Source organism: Solanum stenotomum, chromosome 6 (genome assembly GCF_019186545.1).
Source record: "Solanum stenotomum isolate F172 chromosome 6, ASM1918654v1, whole genome shotgun sequence".
Classification (NCBI taxonomy): domain Eukaryota; kingdom Viridiplantae; phylum Streptophyta; class Magnoliopsida; order Solanales; family Solanaceae; genus Solanum; species Solanum stenotomum.
Genome location: NC_064287.1, coordinates 45,161,991 through 45,180,850, shown reverse-complemented (window position 1 = coordinate 45,180,850; position 18,860 = coordinate 45,161,991). Strand labels below are relative to the sequence as shown.

Genomic DNA, 18,860 nt, shown 5'->3' with positions numbered 1-18,860 from the left:
GCTCTATTAATGCATTATGGAGTTCAAAATGAGCATTTTTGTCCTTAATTTTTTATGTATGGCTAAAAATTGTTCGTGAATAGATGCAATAAAAAGTTAGGAACAACTACAAATAATTGAAAAAAAAATAATCAACAAGCACACCCGCAATCGCAATCACAACAATTCTCTGGATCATATACTAATTTTTTTCCGAATATTGTTAAATCTGAAAACAACCTGCCGGAATACCAAATTATTGTTGTGATTTTAAAAATTATTATGTTATGTATTGTACTTTTATCTTGTATTTAAATTATTTTGTAATGTATTATATCTTTAAATTAAAATTTCCATCTTAACATTTAAATTTCGTGCATTCTCAATAGTGAATATTAATAATAATATCTAATTATATCACGTTAAGTGATGAAAATTAAAAAAAATTGAAATATAATTAATTCAGGATGAAAGCTAAGTAGTATATATATTAAATAGTATATATTTTAAAATGTTATATTACATTTAAAAAGAATTACTAATATTAGAGATTTAATTAATAGTCTTATTTGAAAAATAATATGTTAATTATAAAATAATAAAAATAAAAATATAATATTCCAAAAGTGAAATAGAGAGTATGAAAAGTATAGTTCTTTGGAGAACTGTTATTCAGCTCTCTACAATTGGAGAGTAGAGGGTGAATTAGAGTCATTGGAGAGGACATTCTCTATTTTACTCCCCAAATATAGAGAGTAGAGAGTAAAATAGAGAGGGGTTGGAGATGGTCTTAGAAACATCGGAGGTGAGTGATGTTTTTGTTGCGATAAAGGGATTGAAAATGAATAGTGATTTTTCAAAGAAGGGAATTTCATCGAAAAGTTATACTATGTAAATAAGATAAAAATATTTTCTTATTGATAATATATAAATTTTAAATACCTTTAACATAAGAGAAATACACTTTCGAATACTAGGTTTGGTAATTACACATTGTAGACACGTATATTTTATTGGATCAAATTCATACTAAATTTGAATTAAATCTATGTTTATTTGGGTTGAATGATTAATTTAGGCTTTACAAATAACTAAGTCCATTTTATTAAATTCAAGTTCAAGGTCGATTTCATCTTCAAGCCCAAATTCATGCCACGTGTCACAATGAATAGGCACCCAAGACCAACAAGATGATGCCACGTGTCCAAATGATGTAGTTATTTAAGTCAAATTTAAGAACCAATCACAATCCGTCAAGTGTCAAAATGACAACTTTTGGCCAATCATAAGCAAAACCCCCTACAACTATAAATAAGGGACTAACATTCAAAAAGCATTGGAGAAAGCCACAACATCAACTACATAGTTCTTCGAAAGAGTGGTCAACATAGTTCCTTTCGGAGATCGATTTGAAATGACGAAATGCTTCCCGATGTTCCCGAAGATCGAATACATCTCAAGGAGGTCTACATACCCTCGAATCACGGAGAAGTTATACAACTCAAGGAGGTTTACAATATCCCCTCAAATCACGGAGAAGTTTAGGAGAAAAAAATCAAGAGAGTAATAGAATTGTACTCCCACCGTTTGATAGAGTATATTAGAAAAAATAATGTATGCATTCGCCTGGTGTTTTACTAGTATCTTGTTTGGTACTCTTTTCCAACATATGTATAACTAATGTTTGCATTAGTTATACACTTTATTGTGTATTAAGGTATGTATTACTAATACCATGAATTTTTAGGTATTAGCAATGCAATGGTTTTATGCATTAGCATGATAAAAGGCTCAATATACCCCTTAAAACCCTTTTTACATCTTTTCCACCATAATAGTGGAGGGTATCTTTATAAATTTTTTTTATGCAATACATATTTTTTTAATGCATCAAACCAAACAATGTATAGAAATAATCTATGTATAATTAATGCTAGCATAACTAATATATGCATTGTTACTGCAAGATTACTAATACACTCTATTTAACATTATTGTTATACACTCTACCAAACGACATATACACATTATCCATCAATTTTTCATCAAAAATATACACATAAAAGTCCAAGAAACTTCAACACTCGCACAAAAAAAAATTATTCTATACTTCCAATTTTTTTTTATAAACTTTCTTGAAAAATAAAGACTCTCAGTTAAGAAAAACGAGATTTTATCGGACAATTCCAAGTTAAGAACAAATGACAACAATGGTAAACTGAAATTGAAAACTTTGATACATTTTCATGGAACATTATGTATTTAAAAAAAAAAAAACTAGTTAGCTTTACAAATCGTGCATAAACTAAAAGAAATGAAAATATTAAAAATAAAATATTTTTGACATGGCACCTAGGCGGCGCTAATTAATGTAGCAATGACATGATGCGCGTGAAATACACTCTCCATTGTGAGTGATATTTAATTCACTTCTAAAATATTAAGGGATAATAAATATGTGTATAATTAAAGTGCTAAAATAAATTTGACTGTCAAGTTCAAAAGCGAATTGATATATATATATATATATATATATATATATATATATATATATATATATTTGAATTATTAATGTTGTGTGGATTGAGGAGATAAGTTCACGTGGACTAAATAAAATGACACATCATATTTTATTAGCCAAATTTTAATAAGACAACTTTTGAGGTGATATAGACAAAATTGAAAAACCTTGTTAAAATAAAATAAAATAGACTTTAATAAGTAATTTTTAAAAATTGGGCCTGAATCCAAAAAAGTAGTTGTGTTGAAACAAATACCAATTAATTCATTAATTACGTGATTTCTTAATATGTAAGTTATGTACTACAGTACAAAAGAATAAGAAAAGACTAAGCTAGTTACTAGTAAACGTTATTTATAAAATAAAACCGTTCATTCTTGTGAGCTTCCATTAATCAGCTTAGTTTTATCTTTGGATTGGTTTAACAAGGTGAGTTTTACTTTAATTTGAGATTTTCTTATATAATTTTTGTGCAATCCCCAAAAAGAAAAGAAAATTGAAACAATTTATTTTTTACTAGATGCAGGAGGGCGGTATTTGTTCAAATTTTAGCCCTAAAAATGGAATGGTGCTTCAAGAGAGTTGCAAAATTTCACCTGTAAGTTGTGTAAAAGCATCCCAATTTTTTTGATTGCTTTGGTTTTGTGACAGTATATATATCTGTTTGTTACTGTGTGTTTGATTAATTCTTTCATCAAATAAATTGCGTGTGTGTTTGTTAGTTGAAATAAACTTAATCCCCCAAACCTTGAAAACTTTCTATTGTATAGTCAACACTCAACATCCTCTTCCAATTCTCACCAAGATTTACCTTTTGATCTAAAAGAGAAGAATGGAAGTGAAATGAGAAAAGAAACAAAAGGGGAAATGGATTTTATTTAACCTAGATCTAGGAGTTTACGTCCGATAAGAAACTACTTAAATTGTATCAACAAAAAGTATCGTAAGACGGATGGTAAAGAACTTTACACGATTAAGGCCTGATCCTCACTTTCAATTTTGATATATACCTTCTTCAAGTTAATTATAATTGAATTGAACTTATCAAGGTGAGTTTTGACCAGTGGATCTTCGTTCATACGAAGATTGTACAACCTATTTTTCAAGTAGAGGCAGCTTGTGAGTGATTTCTTAGGTTACAGATCTTCTAACTTCTTCCATGCCGTTGTAGATTTCTCTTCAGTAATTTCTCGAATAATGCTATCTGTAATGCTCATAAAGATCGCACTCAAAGCCCTTTCCTTCAGGTCTGCTTTGACTAATTCTTTCAACTCTTTTGGAAAAGCCTCCTCAATTTCCTGCCATAACCCTTGTAACACCAAGGACGATCTCATTCTAATCTTCCACAAACTAAAACTAGACCCCCGTCGAATTTCATTATTTCATACTTTGTTGAAGATGATGAAGACGTCTTAATCCTTGATTATGTGCAGAATCCCAATGAAGTTCTGATATCAATATTAAGTTTGAATATGAGATGAATGCACTTGACCAAATAAGCCGTAATACAACACTTGAATCAGTCCAAGTATACTTGATTTCTACATTTGGTGATGCTTAAGGATTGCTTACGAGTTTCATCAAATGTTGATTGCCATTTTTGGAATTACTTCTCTTGCACTACTTTGATTGATTACCATTTGTGGCATTAGTACTCTTGCACTGCTCAATGATCATCCTCTCAAGTTTCATAGAATGAGCAAGCATGACTTGTATCAAGTACATTTCACTAGTTGTCCCCTTGAATTTCCTTAACCTCACTGTTTGAATCATCATCAGAGCTTCACTTGCTTCGTTTTCTGCCTCGGACAAGTAATCAAACAGTTCCTTTGTGTGATATTGTTTCATAAACCCAAGAAAAGAATCATATTTTATAATGTGGTCAATGTTTCAAAAATTAGTGAAGCTTATATATATATATATATATATATACAGTTATACATACACATTTTATAAACAAGAAATCCAGAGGGCCGGAGCATAGATTAAAATTCTTCAAATTACCAAGCTTCTATATATATGCAGCACAAGATTCAAACCCCTGACATGTGCCTAATCCACATAGCGTGCATTATAGTCTTACCACAAGAGTAAAGTCCCGGGCCTGTGTGTACATATATATACTATACATAGACACACACACACACACAATAGGCTAAGTGCACAGGTGATACATTTAACAGAAATCTTTAAGTCACAAATTCTCAGGTTTTGAAAGCTTAGTGATACATCAAGCCTATCTGGTATAGATACCGACCATGTAGTTAGTTCACAAGCAGAGGTGGTTAATCCTATCAAGTATTGGGTTCACATAAGAGCACTTAAATTTAACTGTATAACTGGTAAGGATTGATAAGTTCATAACCTTTGGAGAAACTATATCAACAAGATTAACATCAACACAATATTTCAACTCCAAAGTCTCAAGTATTGGCATAATAAGAGTAATGTTTATTGATCCTGCAAACTGTTAATTGTTGAATGCTCTAACTGAAGGCAAACAAGATTGGGGGGATCTGTGCTAAAGTGTATGTCTTGGAGATAAGATGAAATCCCAGTATAGGTCCAATTTGTTTCATGAGAATTTTACGGATTATGCTCAAAGCAGAATCCTCTTTATAGATACATACTGAAAAAACTAAGGATCAAACACATGTTAGATTGTGTAGACCGTAACTGCATCCAATTTTTTGATAAGATGTTAGCTCTTGCAACATATTTTATGAGGCTGAGATCTAGTATTCTATGTAGTATGTTAGTTGGTAATTCACAAATAATAGACTTGCTCAAATTACTAGATATCTTGCTTCTAGCACATCGACTCATATAAATAATTGTCTTAATATAGAAATCTGAAATAAGGAGTTCTTTCATAAAAAATGTGAAACTTTGAAAGAATTTTTGTGAGAATTTGAATGAATGGGGCTGGTTTAAATAGGATTGGATCTATAAATTGTTTGGAAAGGAGAAAAGTAAAAGGGAAATGGCCAAATGACTGAATTAAATTTTAAGTAAAACATAAATGACTGAATTAAATTTTAAGTAAAACATACTCCCTCCATCCTGAAATAATGTCACTTTAGAGTTTAGCCAAAAAAATTTGTCCCAAAACAAGTGTCATCATACGAATTCGGCACAAAAATTAGTATGCTTTTTCAACTATACTCTTGTATTAAAGAACAACTATTTCTTAATAATGCTCAATTATTAAAAAAAAAACATCTAATAAATAGTGGAAACTTAGTGAACTACCCCTTCAATTTATTATTTTCCTTAATTGGTGTGAAATGAGCTAAAATAATACTTATTTTGTAACGGAAGAAGTAGCAGTTATGTTGTTTCCGGTCAATGCTCATTTTTTCAACTGTGAAATCATATTTATCCCGGTGAATACCTTCTTCTTGTTCACTCCGCCCTGGTGCCACATGTCCCCCCTTTCTCTTAAATGTAGCTATATATATAGGCACTTATTACTTTCCAAGAGCCACATACTATACACATCACACTTCTATGTATAGTATGTGGTTCTTGTCAAGTAATAAGTGTCCATATATATTGCCACAAAATTTAAGAGCAGGGGAACACGTGGGACAAGGGTGGAGTGAACGAGAAGAAGGCATGCACGGGGATAGATATGATTTCACAGTTGGGAAAATGAGTATTGACCTGAAACGACACAACTATATACTACTACTTTATCCGAAAATAGGTATCACTTTAGCTCATTTCACGCCCATTAAGGAAAATAATAATTTGACGGTATAGTTTACTAAGTTGCCTCTATTTATTAGATGTTTTTGATAATTGAGCACTATTATAAAGTAGTAGCTATTTAATATAAGAGTATAGTAAAAAAACATACTAATTTTTAAATATTATAGTTAAGAATGATTCTACGTGATTTGGAGCAAAATGACATTGAAGCTACTGTCATTAAGGTTGACAACAAGTCAACAATATCTATGGCCAAAAATCCAGTGCAACATGGTCGTAGCAAGCATATAAATGTGAAGTTTCATGCTATCAGGCAAGCAAAGAATGATGACGAAGTTAAACTTGTTCATTGCAGCTTAGATCAGCAGATTGCAAACATCATGACCAAGGCACTTCTTAAGGGGAAATTTGAAGTTCTAAGGGCTAAGTTGGGAGTATCCAAGAAAAATCTCGTAGAGTGTTAGAAAATGAGATATTTCTAGATAGTCTTTTGTTTAGTGGTTTCTTTTTAAATATTATGTTTAGTTTGGAAAGGTACTCCTTGTTTTATGGAATATGATTTGTAAGAAAGTCGATCGTGGTTAAATAGGTAATGAAATATGCACATCTCAACCAGGCAGTTGTAGGATGCATCCTTGAGGAGCAAGACCGATTCATGCCAGACGTGGGTAGAATCACGCATAGGACCCTTCCTCCACATGCCAAGATATCTGATGACAGCAAACGGACTATGCATGAATGTATCTCTGTGTTCATATGCTTAATAACATGCGAAGCCAACGCTAGTTGCTAACGTGAACAGCGGAACGCCATCACCGTTGAAGATGTGCATTAGGTCATTAGCAAGTTTGGTTTTGATGAATACATTGAACCCTTGCCTTTGTACTTGCCTCGTTATCGTGAGGATGGTGGTGGTGAGCGTGGATCCCTGATAGAATAGTCTTTGTTGAAGCATCCAATAGTTGATGCAGCTTCAGGCTGCAGCATCACACCCTATCACCCGCCTTGTAATTTTCCTATGGCTCATCACCACTTTGTGTATCCACCACCAATGGGAAATGGTGATATGCAAGGGGATGCATCAAATGCAAGCACTTCTCAGTGTGTAATGGATAGTGACGTTGAGTCTCCTACGGAGGACGTAAGGAGTGATCAATTTCTCTATTGAAGGAATTAACCCGTTGTTGAAACTTTTAAGAGTAGTGAAGAAAATAGGTTATCTTTTCTATGTTACCTAATCTAGTATAGTTCTTAATTGCAAAGTTTAGGAATGTTTCTTTCGAACTGAGTGAGCCAAAGGGTGGTCCGTCCAATTGTATGTTTGTTTATGTGTGTATATGTATATGTGTGTGGTGGAAGTGCTCAACCACTTGAACAAACATCACCTGTCCTTATTCTGATATATATATATATAGACTGTGCAATGCATTTGTAAAAGTAAAAGAGAAGCTAGGTAGCATACCAGGGGAAGGGGAATGTGCAGGGGTTGGTTGTGGAGATCAGAATAAGGACAGGTGACACTTGTTCAAGTGGTTGATGACTTCCACCACACACACATAAACATACACACATAAGTTACCATCCAATTGAAGGGGCCACTAATTGTCTCACTTAGCTCGAAAGACACATTCCTAAACTTCACAAATTAAGAATTATCCTACATTAGGCAACATAGAAAAAATAGTCTACTTTCTTTATTGCTCTTGAAGTTTCAACAACTTAATTCCTTCAGTAGAGAAATTGATCACTCCTTAACCCCCTCCGCAGGAAACTCAACATCACTATCCACTACACATTGAGAAGTGCTTCCATTTGATGCATCCCAATGCATGTCACCATTTTCCATTGGTGGTGGATACACAAAGTGGTGATGAGCCATAGGAAAATTAGGAGGCAGATGATAGGGCATGATGATGCATCCTAAATCGGCATTAACCATTGGACGCTTCAGAAAAGACTTCTTTCTCAGGGATCCATGCTCACCACCATCATCCTCACGATAATGAGGCAAGTACAAAGTCAAGGGTTCAATGTTGTCATCAAAACGAAACTTGCTCATGACCCAATCCACATTTCAATGGTGATGGTGTTTCGTTGCCCACGTGGCTTCTCATATTATGAAGCATATGAAAAATCAAGGGATATAAGATACATACCGAAAAATCAGGGGATCAAACACAAGGTTAGGTTGTGTAAACCATAACCGAGTCCAATTTTTTTATAAGATGCTAACTCTTGCAGCATATTTGTCGGGCATGAGATCTAGTATTCTATTTAGCGTGTCAATTGGTAATTCAAAAATAATAGACTTGCACAGATCACTAGATTTCTTACTTCTAGCACATAGATTTCTCTCAGAAGTATTTTATATACAAATTTAGATAATTACTTCAACATGAATTGAGGGGTCTATAAATATTTGCTCCAGTATGGTCCTCTGAAATGAGGAGTTTTTTTCATCAAAAGGTACAACTTTTGTTTGAAAATGAGATATTTCTAGATAGTCTTTTGTTTAATGGTTCCCTTGAAATATTTTGTTTAGTTTGTAACGGAAAGGTAGTCCTTATTTTATGGAATATGTTTTGTAAGAAAGTCAATAGTGGTTGGATAGGTAAGGTGTCTACTAACTTTTGAAAAGCTTATATAACTACAAGCTAGTTTTGGGAACGTGCGTTGCATGTTTATTTTAGGCATAATACATATATTGGACCCTAAACTTGGCTTCAAATTTTAACTTTGACCTCCAACTTTCATAGTGCACAAACATACACTTTAATTATCCAAGTTTTTAAATAAATAAACACGCGATTTTTACAGCCAAAGAGCGTGAAATGCAAACGCTCCAACGTGTATTAGTGAGCCACTCAATGGCTGCCAACTAATTAAATATTTTACGTGTCGATTTTAGAACTAAAAAAAATCAAAATTAATTTTAATTTATATACAAGAATCAAAATTAATTCCTCCTAATGGTTTTTAGAGCTCGGACTTCATTGTTTGATGGAGCTTAGAGGTTTGTTGATGGCTGGCTTCTTGGTTTAGGTGTTTGTGGTTGTTGGGTCTGTTTTCATGGGGTTTTGGGGGTCATTTGGTTGCTGTTTTGTGTCTGGTTCGAGCTGCTGGTTGCAGCAGTGTTGTTTCGTGATGATTCTCGCCGGAGATGGCGGATCTGATGGGTTTGGGGTCGGGTATTTGGTGAGTTTAGCGAGCTCGAAGCTCGTTCGCTTCATGGGTTGTGCTCCGTATGGAGGAAGAAGCAGAACGGCTGGGTTGGAGGTGTTTGGAGTTGGGGGCTGCTGGTTGTTTGAGGTTGAAGCCGGCTCGCTGGTGGTGGTGTGAGCGGAGGGAAGAAGAAGAAAATGAATGGAGGCTTTGGGTGGTTTCAAGTGGTGTTTGCTGGCCGGAAAAGGGCGGAGGAATGGATGTGTTTGTTCACTTGTTTGGGGGTCATTTGGTGGTGGCGTTTTGCCTGAAAAAGAAGAAAATGAATGGGGGTTTTGGGTTGCCTGAGATTGGCCGAAATCCGGGTGGTAGAGCTGTCATTTCAGCATTTTTTTTATCGTTGTGGGCCTAAAAAATTACTCCTAATTCGCGCAGAATACGTGCACATCACGCGTTTTGCCAGGTAGGACTCACGTGTTTATTTATTAAAAGGTTGGATAGTTAAAGTGCCTGTTTGTGCACTATGAAAGTTGAAGGTCAAAGTTAAAATTTGAAGCCAAGTTTAGGGTCCAATATATGTATTATGCCTTTATTTTAAAATATTTAATACAAATTTTATATTGCAAATGACAAATTTTAAATGGTGCATATATTATTGGACTTTCTTTATGCTATAAATACAAAACAATCATATAGAGAAAAAAGCAACACTTGTAAGTTAAGTGTAAAATCTTACAAGCTTGATGCTATACTTTACTGATATATATAGTACTTTAATTTAAAGATAAATATATAGTCGAATATATAAAAGTGTTTGCATATATAACTAAAAAAATTAGAAATTAAAAAAAGGGGTGATTGTATAGTAATTATTGCATAGCATAAAATGGAAATACAATGCCGCATATAAAAATAATATATAGTTGCTAGTACAACCATGAAACCTAAAAATATGAATGAATGAGGTACCATTTATTATGTTTCATCAAGAACCTGAAACTGAAGATGATGGGGAAGAAGAGATTATGAAGATTATGTTGTCAAAGAAAATTATAACTCATAAGCACAAAAAATATCATTAATAAAAACAATGAAAATTGAAATACAAATGAGACGTTAGTAAAAGAAAAAAGAAACACGATATTTATACTAATATGTATAGTGACTCTAAAATTATTCTTTCAAAATTATTAAAACTATGAAAGGTTTGAATAATTATGATATTGAATTTGGGCTTCTCATCTTAAATAATGGAAGGTTAAAAGCTTAAAGTGATTATGATGACTATTAAAATAGAGAAAAGACATAAAGTCACCACTGAAGTTGTCTCGAATTTTAAAAAAGACACTTTAACTTTTCGGGTGTCCTAATACCCCACGAAAATATCTGAATCCACAATAAATATACCATTTTGACTAATTTTAACATAACTCGTGTTGTCACGAAATATGGACGCGTGAAGGACTCTTGATACTGCTTCAGACCAACGTAAAATTGAGTGAAGGACTACGAATTCAAAATCAAGGTGAAATTCCGCTAAAAAAACCCTAAGATTCGTCTATACATCTTAAACTTTTAGCTAGAGACGCCTTTTAAAACTTTGGACATTTTTCATCTTTCTCACAGGCTGGAACACTCACAAGAACACAAAAAAAGAAGAAGTCATAGCTGCCTAGCTTTTGAATAATTTCATACATGTTTAGGCTTTAGCAAAGGTTGTTCATCTTTTCTTGTTTTTTGTGAAATAGCGAGTTCTAGATTTGGGATTGACAACGCCTTTAGTTCACTGCCCCACAAAAGGTGAAAATCTGAACTTATTCTTATTCATTCATCGTTGATGATTATTTTGTTGTTAGAAATTATGATTAATATATATATCACGCTATAAATTTTGATTAATTTTTCAATTTGAAGGGTCTACTGTATGTTCTCATATGCTTACGCGTCAGCCAAGAAATCTTGGTCTATCACTGATTAAGTTTAGTACTAAAAAATATATACGTTAGGAATATATTCGTACTCAGTATTTTTGGTAACTAACATGATTTTATTAATCACTAGTGAAAAAACATTACAAAACCATAGCTTAGTCAAACTTAACTAGCTATCTCATAACTCATCTCTAACTGGACTATTTCAATTGTGCAGTACATCCTGCTCAAAACTGGAAATTCTGAATTAACCTATTTACATCATGTGTTGCTCGAGCACTGCAAGTATAAGCTATCTCCCGAGCAAGGCATTCGATCTCGCGACTTCTCTTCTAAAAAAATCTCGTGTTTCTTTCATTCCATATCGCATGAACTATCTCCGCATTTAGCCTTCTGAATATTTTAGCTTGGAATGATTTTCCTTTTCCACGATTGAGACTCCATTCTAGATGTTGAGTCCATGATTGCAGAGTGATAGAAGTCTGACCAATCCATTTTAGCAATCTATTCCACAGTTGGTTTCCATAAGAACACTCAGCAAATAAGTGATATCTATCTTCAAAAGAGGACCTGCATAGCACGCACACAAGTAGGATCAACATTTAGTCCCCATTTATTCAGTCTTTCAGCCGTCAGCATCTTTCCTTGAAGGCATAACCACAACGTGAATGTAGCTTTTGGTCGAGCCTGGTTTTGGAATATAAGTCCCTTCCATCTAACTCGTGGTAGTTCCCCTAGCAGTTGTAGGTACATACTTCTCGTCAAACTTCGGCCAGGTTGAACAATGATATGCAATTTCTCCAAGATTATCCGAGCCCCCATAATTTTCCTCACCATCCAACACGCACTGCTAGGAATTACCATAGTAGCCAAGTCCTGCTTTTTGATATAATAGGCATTTATCCACCTGTTCCACAATCTATCCTGTTTGTTAGCTAGATCCCAGTGAAGTTTGGCTATAGCAGCTTGATTCCATAGATGTAAGTTAGGCAAGTTAAGCCCCCCCAACTGATTTAGGACAACAAACTTTATCCCATGCTACTAATGCTCTTTTAGTGATTGTATTGGATCCAGACCTTACATAACTTCTGCAGAATGCTTCAATCGTTCGAACTACCTTAGTAGGTAGTAAAAATAATTGAGCCCAGTAGGCTTGAATACCAAATATAACACTTTGAACCAGTTGTACTCTTCCCGCATAAGATAATTTCTTTGCAGTCCATGAGGTGATTCGCCTAACAATTTTCTCAATCAAGGGTTGCCATTGTAGCAGGGTCAGCTTTTTTGTTGACAATGGTATTCCTAGAAGCTCTCCTTGTGTATAACCTAGTAGTTGGAGGATCTTGTCTTTCTCAGCTTGTGCCACGCCCCTAAAATATACTGAACTCTTGTTCATATTTTCTTGTAAGCTTGATGCCTTAGAAAAGTTCATAAATGCTTTGTGTATAGCCGCAACCGAGTATGGATCACCTTTGGAGAAGAGAAGGAGATCATCAGCAAAATATAAATGAGTAACTCCCAACTTAGAGCATCTAGGATGAAATTTGAAACTTTTCTCAGTCTTCAAGTTATTGAGGTTCTTGCTAAGGTATTCCATAACTATGGCAAATATGTAAGGAGAGATTGGATCTCCCTGTCAAAGTCCCTTGGCAACATCAAATGATTCAGTGGCTGAACCATTAATCAACACTGTGTAGTTGACAGTAGTTACACATTGCATTAACCATCTTCTAAATTGTGTTGGAAACCTCAAGTCCTCGAGTATTTGCTCTAAATATATCCACTCAACTGAGTCATAAGCTGTCACTCCCCGAGCCTACACCCTGGACGTGACCGGCACTCGAAGACCATTGCTGGCCTCAAGCGACCCTTGGCTTGGCTTGTTTAACTCAACGGAAGACTTAAACATAAGAAAATATAACTCATGCATAACTTAAGAAATAATAGTTTAGCCAAAATGGCAACTCAGTCTTTAAAAAACATCTGATTGATAATGTAAAGACAGCTGAACTACTAACTGTCTATGAAGCCTCTGAACAACTGAGATGGATGTTGGGACAAACCCTACAACATCCTAATTAACTAAACTAGAAAGCGAATAAAAGAGTCCTCCGGAATGCAAGGAGGCTCACCACTGACTCTGAGTGTTCAACTGGATCAACGAGGCGCTGAATGCGATCCTAGTTACCTGCGTCTGCATCATAAGACGATGCAGGCCAACTGGCATCAGTACATTGAATGTACGAGTATGCGAGTTGGAATGCTTAACAACAACTTAAGCTTGAAAAGAGTAAGAAGGAACACTTACGTTGGCTCTGTACAACTCATGAATAACTGAACTCAATATAAAGCAATAAGACACATGCAATATATATATAAAACTTGTAAAACAGTGTAAACAACTTAGTTCGTTAAAGATAAAGCAATAACAAACTCAACTTTACTTATATATAAAAGCAATATAACTTTTGTGGGAGATTCTCTAACCGACAACCACCACTATGAGCCTAAGTGGTGATACAACGTCTTGCCCACGCTACTAGAACTGTCCTATACTTTGCCGTCATATAGAACACTTAACTTAGTGGATCCACTAGTCTATGCTAAACTCATCTTAAGGAGTCATCTAAAAAGTATGATCCTTTACTACCCATGATGGCTACATGGTTTATGGAGACTTGAGTTAATATGAACTTGCATCCCCATATTGGTGCTCATTACTACTCCCAAAATATACTTAGCTCATATGTTTGTAAAAACAAAACTCTTTCTTTGAATTGAGGTAATTACTCAAAACTTAGCTTAAAAGCTCTCTTGGAATCGATGTTTCCTTTTTCTTGCTCAAATGTGAAAACATTTATAAACTCTTTGGGAATACTTAGTTCCCTTATAGCTTTTTGAGAAAATGGACTCAACTCTTTACTCTTTGCTTAACTTGAAACTTGAGCCTTGAAACGAAGTTAAAATGTTTGTTAAAGACTCTTGAAAACTTTAAGAAACTTTGCTTTGACTTGCTTCTTAACTTCTAGACTTTGACTCTTAGCTTCTATGACTTTGATTTTAACTTTCCTTGAATTGGATTATGGATTCAAGGATCATGATCTCATGTTTATGGATGATTTCCTGGTGTTTAGATGTACCTTAAAGTGTTAGAACCAACTAGGAAACATAGGTACATCACTTAGGAACTAGTACAAAAAGGTGGGGAACGAATGGGGAGAACTAGGGCACGCTGGTTGGCGCGTCGCCCCAGGGGGTGAACTTCAGAACCCCTTTTGGGGCGCGCTGGTTGGCGTGACGCCCAACCCCCTTCCCCAGGTTTTTGACGATTTTTCTCCTTCATTTTTCATCTCTAAACCCTCCAATCTTCCCTAGTTCTTTTCCCAAACACTTAGGGTCATTAGTACTCTCACCTTACAACATATCTAACTCGAAAATCCACCCGGAAACACGAATCAAACCAACAAGAAACTTCAACAACACAACCAATCAAGAACTTAATGATGTTCTTCAAGAACTTCACTTTTTAACATGTAAACAACCCAAAATCGCTGAATTGAAACAAGTTGGTGTGTGGGCGAACTAACCCATCACTAAAAGAGCTCACATACCTTAATAGGGATCACCCCCGACGAATTCCACTCCAAACGCTTGACGTTCTTGGCGAAATCTAGGTTTTCTCCTTTTCTTTCTTCTTTTCTCTTCTCTTTTCTCCAAGACCTAAGCGTGAATTTAATTTTTCTAATCTGACAAAAATAAGATTTTACCCCAATAAATCCCTAAAAACGAATTAGGAAATAAATTAGAGAAAAGACTACTTTGCCCTTCCTTAATTCCGGATTGGGACTTTCCTCAATCCAACAGCCCAACTTCTGAAAGGCATATCTCACTCATATGATGTCAAAATCGCGCAAACTTGGCGGCGTTGAAAATATCTCTGCAAGGGTTATCCAACCATATCAAGAGATGCTCCTAAATCATCCTGAGTTAGGAGTTATGGCCGTTTGAAAATGGCCAAAACTCACTTTCTTAACTTAGACAAAAATTTCCAAATTTCCTTATTCTTTCCAAAAATCAATATTTTCATATTTTAAACTCTTTATAGTCATTTATAGGTGCGAGATGTTACATAAGCCTTCTGCAAATCAATCTTTATCGTGCATCTAGCAGATATATGCTTTCTAGTTCTAGTATAAGCTTGAACCAACTCCTGTGCTAGGATTATGTTATCAAAAATTCTCTTACCGGTATAAAACCAGTTTGAGCTTCACAAATAATACAAGGCATAATCTTCTGCATTCTGGAAGTAATAATTTTGGCAATAATTTTATAGAGAACAGTACAACAAGCAATTGGTCTATAGTCTTTCACAGTCACTGGACTAGGTATTTTGGGCACCAAAGTGATAGAGGTGCAGTTTATAGCCTTACACATTGCCCCTGTAATGAAGAACTCTCTCACTGCTGAACATATATCATCTTTAACCATCTGCCAAGCCTTTTTGAAGAAACATGATGTGTAACCATCAATACCTGGAGACTTATCATCATCTATGCTTCTTAGTCCCTCCAAAATTTCTTGATCAGTGATTTCCTCGCACAAATCCAGTTGTTGTTGATGCACAAGTATGGGGCCTAGTTTCATTATTCTCCTATCCACTGCTGGTAGTCTATTTTGAGAAGCTCCCATTGGACTCTGATAAAAGGATATGATTTCTTGCTGAATGGCTTTGGGATCTTGTAATTTGCAGCCATTTAAGGCCTGAATATTACCAATCAACTTCTTATGAGTTCTTTCTTTCATAACTGCTGAGAAGTACTTTGATATGGAATCCCCTAGTTTGATCCAAGTAATCCTGGACTTCTGCTTGAGGATACTTTCTTCAATCATAGACCACTTCTCTAAGTTATGCAACGGCCTCTTTTCTTGGTTGAGTAACAGATCAGAATATTGTGCATGTAGTTCTATCTGACCTCTTTTGAGCTCTTCTCTTGCCTTAACAGTGTTGCTCCTTACATTCTTGAATTCCTTAATATTAAGGTCTTTGAGCAATGACTTCAATAGCTTTAGTTTATACCAAATCTTTTCCATACCTTTCTTGTTCACTGGTTGCCTCCATACCTTAAGTACCAATGTCAAGAAATTAGGATGATCAACCCATACATTAAAAAATTTGAATGGCAACCTACCCCCTCGAGGTTCATCAGTTACTTGTAGAAACATGGGAGAGTGATCTGAGATGTGAGGTAATTCATATTCAACTTGGACATGTCCCCATTTCATCATCCAATTTGAGTTTCCAAAGGCACTGTCAATTCTACTCCAGATTCTGTCAGAACTTGCCTGCTTTTTTTAGTACTTAGTTTAGTACTAAAAAAATTGAAAACTTTATCTTTCCACTTTCACGGAAAGGTCATCTTTTATTAAATTTTACTTAGCATTCATTAATGTATATATATGTATTAAACTATGTTTGTTAAAATGTATTACTAAAAAACCCCATTTCGAAATTACTTTCTATTTATGTATATGTTATTCTTATGAATCAGGTTTTTGTATAACTTGCTCTGGTTTTCACCTTTATTAACTGTTTGAGAACATGTTTTTTTCTTAACATTCATTCCCTTTTCTTTTCTCTGTTTTGCACGAACGTTGGAGCGGAAGAGTCCCACTATGGGATTCAACGATACATTGTTGCATAAGCTTGCATATCTTGTACGTGGAGTCCGCACATACGTATCATTTTTCTGCCTTCACGTTGTTCAGACGTCGAATAACAGATGAGATTCTTTCATTCTATAAAAGTCGAGCACAACTATTAATTACCTCATTTTTCTCAGTTTGTTCTATTTAATTGTGTTGATGTGATTAATGTTTTTATCTCTATTGTGTGTTCCCTGATATATACGAATTTTCTTTGACCCCATACAGTAACTACGAATACTTCGTTTTACCGCATAAAAGAAAGCCTTTATTTTTTTGAACTTAAGAAACCAACATAGTTAAGTTAGAAATGTTCCTCATTAAAATTTTCTTGTAGTTACTCACTTTCCTTTCAAATACTTTTGTCAAAAATAAACCACAACGTTTACTGCCCAACTCTTTTTTTAGTTTAGATTTACAGATTTTATTATAAAATTTATTCTCTAACTTGTAAGTTCTTGAATTTATTCAAGTCTTAAACTTTTAAACTTTTGCCTCTAAATTTAGTCAGGTTCACTAGATCTTCTTTTACTACTTCCAATGCTTCAAATTTTGATAAAATTCCTTCTCTTATTAAATTTAAATGGATTCAAGTCATCATTTGTTATCCAATAAACTAGTTTAATGTTTACAAAATATTTTACTTCCACACGTTTTCAACAAGACAATTTTTCATAAAGAAGTGTTTTTCAATCAATGATTTTAAAGTTACTTGAGATTTAGCTTTCACATTTTTTGACACTTAGCTTAATTAATTAATTAAGTTCGGTCAGTTAACCATTTTTAATGGATCTTAAAGGATGCTTAATACATTTCCTTTAGATTAGTTGAACCCTTACCTAGAATCTTATGTTTAGTAGACCTTAAAATGAAGTTAACTTTAAACAACGTCTTTAATCCATTTTAGGTGTCTTAATTCACCATAAATAATTAGGTGGCGACTCATTTAGTTAGTTAATTAATTTAGGAATCACTAATATGTTGTACACTATTTTGACCTGGTTAAAATGGGGTATAGCAAATAGTAATCTAACTGAGGTTAGGAGCTTCCCACTTTTAATAATATATGATGATATGTGTCTAAGTCTTTTTTAATATGCCATATGAATGACAACAAGAAATTCTGTTGAACCTTATCTTTTTCTCAAGAGTTCCAAATATAATAGTAGCATCAAGAGCCCTTCTTCTTGAGGGATCTGTGATGGCAAAGACATAAGTTTTTCCTTCAGTTCTTCTAAGGTGAGTGAGCTGAGCAACAATAACATGACATCCACCAGCTTCTTGGGTGTATGTCCTCCTATGTTTACGATTACCATCTCACTCTCTCTACAAATATATCTCTTTATACATACATATATATATATAGTATGTGGTTCTTGACAAGTAATAAGTGTCCATATATATTGCTACAAAATTTAAGAGCAAGGGGGGACACGTGGCACAGGGCGGAGTGAACGAAAATAAGTTATTCACCGGGATAGATATGATTGGGAAAAGGAGTATTGACCGGAAACGAAATAACTATATACTACTACTTCTTTTGTCCCAAAATAAGTATTACTTTAGCTCATTTCACTCCCATTAAGGAAAATAATAAATTGAAGGTATAGTTTACTAAGCTGCCTTTATTTATTAGATTTTTTTTTTATAATTGAGCACTATTAAAAAGTAGTAGCTCTTTAATATAAGAGTATAGTCGAAAAATGCATACTAATTTTTAAAATACTAATACTCCTTTTGCCCCCAAAATAAGTGCCACTTGAGCAAAAAACACTGTTCCAAAACAAGTGTCTTTGTAGGAATTCTAGACCAAAATTAGTATGCTTTTTCAATTATCAAAAAACATCTAA

General features: G+C 34.3%; 4 protein-coding genes and 1 pseudogene across 5 annotated transcripts in view; 1 reads left to right on the top strand and 4 right to left on the bottom strand.

The window, feature by feature from the left end:
- The window catches only part of LOC125867008 (endoglucanase 25-like), a 237,868-nt gene that overhangs the window by 59,327 nt on the left and 159,681 nt on the right, over positions 1-18,860 (bottom strand). The window lies entirely within an intron of this gene.
- LOC125867017 (suppressor of mec-8 and unc-52 protein homolog 2) overlaps positions 1-18,860 on the bottom strand; it is a 460,057-nt gene that overhangs the window by 426,633 nt on the left and 14,564 nt on the right. The window lies entirely within an intron of this gene.
- LOC125867042 (nuclear transcription factor Y subunit B-4-like) lies at positions 6,642-7,512 on the top strand (annotated as a pseudogene).
- On the bottom strand, positions 7,959-8,273 carry LOC125868794 (uncharacterized). The gene has a single exon (XM_049549355.1). It carries the CDS (start codon positions 8,271-8,273, stop codon positions 7,959-7,961), a length of 315 nt encoding a protein of 104 aa, XP_049405312.1.
- Positions 11,866-16,590, bottom strand: LOC125868793 (uncharacterized). The gene is made up of 3 exons (XM_049549353.1): positions 15,553-16,590; positions 12,425-12,940; positions 11,866-12,315 (listed from the first exon to the last, which is right to left on the bottom strand). The coding sequence occupies exons 1-3, from the start codon at positions 16,588-16,590 to the stop codon at positions 11,866-11,868; spliced, it is 2,004 nt and encodes a 667-aa protein (XP_049405310.1).

What these genes read in the sequence shown, in the direction of transcription:
- LOC125868794 (XM_049549355.1), bottom strand. Translation starts at nt 8,273, where the DNA reads ATGAGCAAGTTTCGTTTTGATGACAACATTGAACCCTTGACTTTGTAC.
- LOC125868793 (XM_049549353.1), bottom strand. Translation starts at nt 16,590, where the DNA reads ATGAAATGGGGACATGTCCAAGTTGAATATGAATTACCTCACATCTCA. An exon ending in CTCAAACTGGTTTTATACCG is followed by an intron (nt 12,941 to 15,552) that starts GTAAGAGAATTT and finishes GGACTTTGACAG; the next exon opens with GGAGATCCAATCTCTCCTTA. An exon ending in TATTTTTACTACCTACTAAG is followed by an intron (nt 12,316 to 12,424) that starts GTAGTTCGAACG and finishes GTCCTAAATCAG; the next exon opens with TTGGGGGGGCTTAACTTGCC.